General features: G+C 44.6%; 1 protein-coding gene across 1 annotated transcript; it reads right to left on the bottom strand.

Annotated features, from left to right (window-relative positions):
* Positions 1-1,257: 1,257 nt before the first annotated feature.
* On the bottom strand, positions 1,258-1,470 carry COCCADRAFT_10543 (uncharacterized protein; the record flags this gene model as incomplete). The annotated part of the gene is made up of 2 exons (XM_007720850.1): positions 1,258-1,398; positions 1,453-1,470. 2 exons carry the CDS (start codon positions 1,468-1,470, stop codon positions 1,258-1,260), a joined length of 159 nt encoding a protein of 52 aa, XP_007719040.1.
* Positions 1,471-1,827: the final 357 nt, after the last annotated feature.

Here is a 1,827-nt window from a genome sequence, read left to right as displayed (position 1 = left end):
CACAATGTGCGGAAATCTCTGTATCTCCCAATCGTGCAACAAGGATTTGTAGTAACGAGGTAGACAAAACGACTCGGTAATTTGGACTCCTGTACGATGCCGCTCAGCTCAATCCTCTGCAGCCTCTGTACTGAAAGAACTCCCCTAGTCTTGTTAGTGTCTGCCAAACCCATCACAATGTCACTCCTTGCAACGAATCCCACAATCCTAGAGTGCGATGTAAAGACCAACCACCCTCCTAATTATTGGCTTTGTAAGGCTGTTCAACGGATCAATTCATCAGTCAATACTGAATATTAAAACTAGAAGTATATCGTAGTCCTCTTTTCAAGTTCCATTTAGATAAGCAGGACTGACAGGATGCAATTACAAGACGAAGCATCAACTCATGCTTAGGACATGACTTGGACGGTGACCTCGACAAGAAGTTCTAAAAACATAAGTCTACCTTTTTGAGGGTTCCTAGCCTCTTTTCCGTGGCCTTGAGCCATTTAGCATAACATTGAGAATATGTAGCATCGGATAGAAAAATAATTGTAGGATTACTACCCACGAATTCGTCTTCGTGTCTTCGGTCGATGTAATCAAGGCGAATATTCTCTTTTCCGTTGTTTTGGAGAATCTCGTAGAGTTAGAGGAGATGTTCTCGTGCTAAGTGAGGATATAGCCACTCCATAACCAATGGCAGAGCACGGAGCCATGAAAACCCTACTCGGTACTGGAACTGAATATCCACTACTACAGTCAGGCGCAGCGATCTGTTCGCCTAGCGCTTAACCTCATCACACTGGGCTGTATATTCAAAATTCCACCGTGTGTTTGACCTGCCTTTGCTTGGCAAGAGGCACCTACAGCGCCAAAACTCTTCTGAAAATAATTCCTAATCCCTATAGGAAGAGTTGAAGAAGCATTCCAATTTGCCCATATCAGTTTAGTGCGGATGTTAATGTCAGCCGTCATTATCGCCCCCCCTCCCCCCTGGTCGACGTATCTACCACCCAAATCCAAGCTCTGAGACCGATCCATCAACCCCAGCACCTATATGATATTCATTATGAACCTCCCATGATTCATATTGTTGCCTGTTTCGCTTCTACGGGTTTAAATGCTTTGGACTGATATCAGAGTTGATGAGTTGCGCTCTGTTTCAACCTTACAAGTTGCGATCCTGTCGCCAATTTCGACCAACGGCGCTTGACCACAGTTTCTTTGCAGCCGAATAAATATACTATCATAGCAATCTCTGTGAACTAAAAGTTATGTGAGCCGTTTGGCCCCGATTTGGTCACCACATAGGTCAATCACGGCGTCACGATAGTCATGATTGAGTAGCCAAAGCCCTTCTTCAATGACCCTAGTCGCCCTATCCTGCAGATAGTTCTCGAGGCTCTTCGCTATCTGGCTGATGTTATAGTTTATGGCTACAAACTGCTCACATGGTTGCTTATTGACCTTTGGAGTGATCGACATCTTGTGCTGGAGCGGATTTTAGATTTGCAGAAGTCACTTCTGGATATGGGCAACCGTTGGTATTATTTTCTTGGATAAAATTGTATTAGCAGCTGCCTATGATGTGTTCCTGACGCTTTCAAAACTTACCAGCTCATTAAGTTCCCAGCTAGCTGGCGTTAAAAGGTGATGTATTGACAGATCCAGTCTGTTGTTACACGGGGTCTGGATCTATACTTCTCTTGCCGGGTCCCACACTAAGGCCGGTGAGCTTTACGTTAGTGTTCCGTGAGGTTGTCTGGCGAGACAGTGGAGTGGTGTGCTTAATAGAATAGACAACAATAGGTTCGACAACTACTAATCTATATTGCTATAGAC

This window comes from Bipolaris zeicola (genome assembly GCF_000523435.1).
Source record: "Bipolaris zeicola 26-R-13 unplaced genomic scaffold scaffold_706, whole genome shotgun sequence".
NCBI classification, from domain to species: domain Eukaryota; kingdom Fungi; phylum Ascomycota; class Dothideomycetes; order Pleosporales; family Pleosporaceae; genus Bipolaris; species Bipolaris zeicola.
This window is presented reverse-complemented; position numbering and strand designations above follow the sequence as displayed.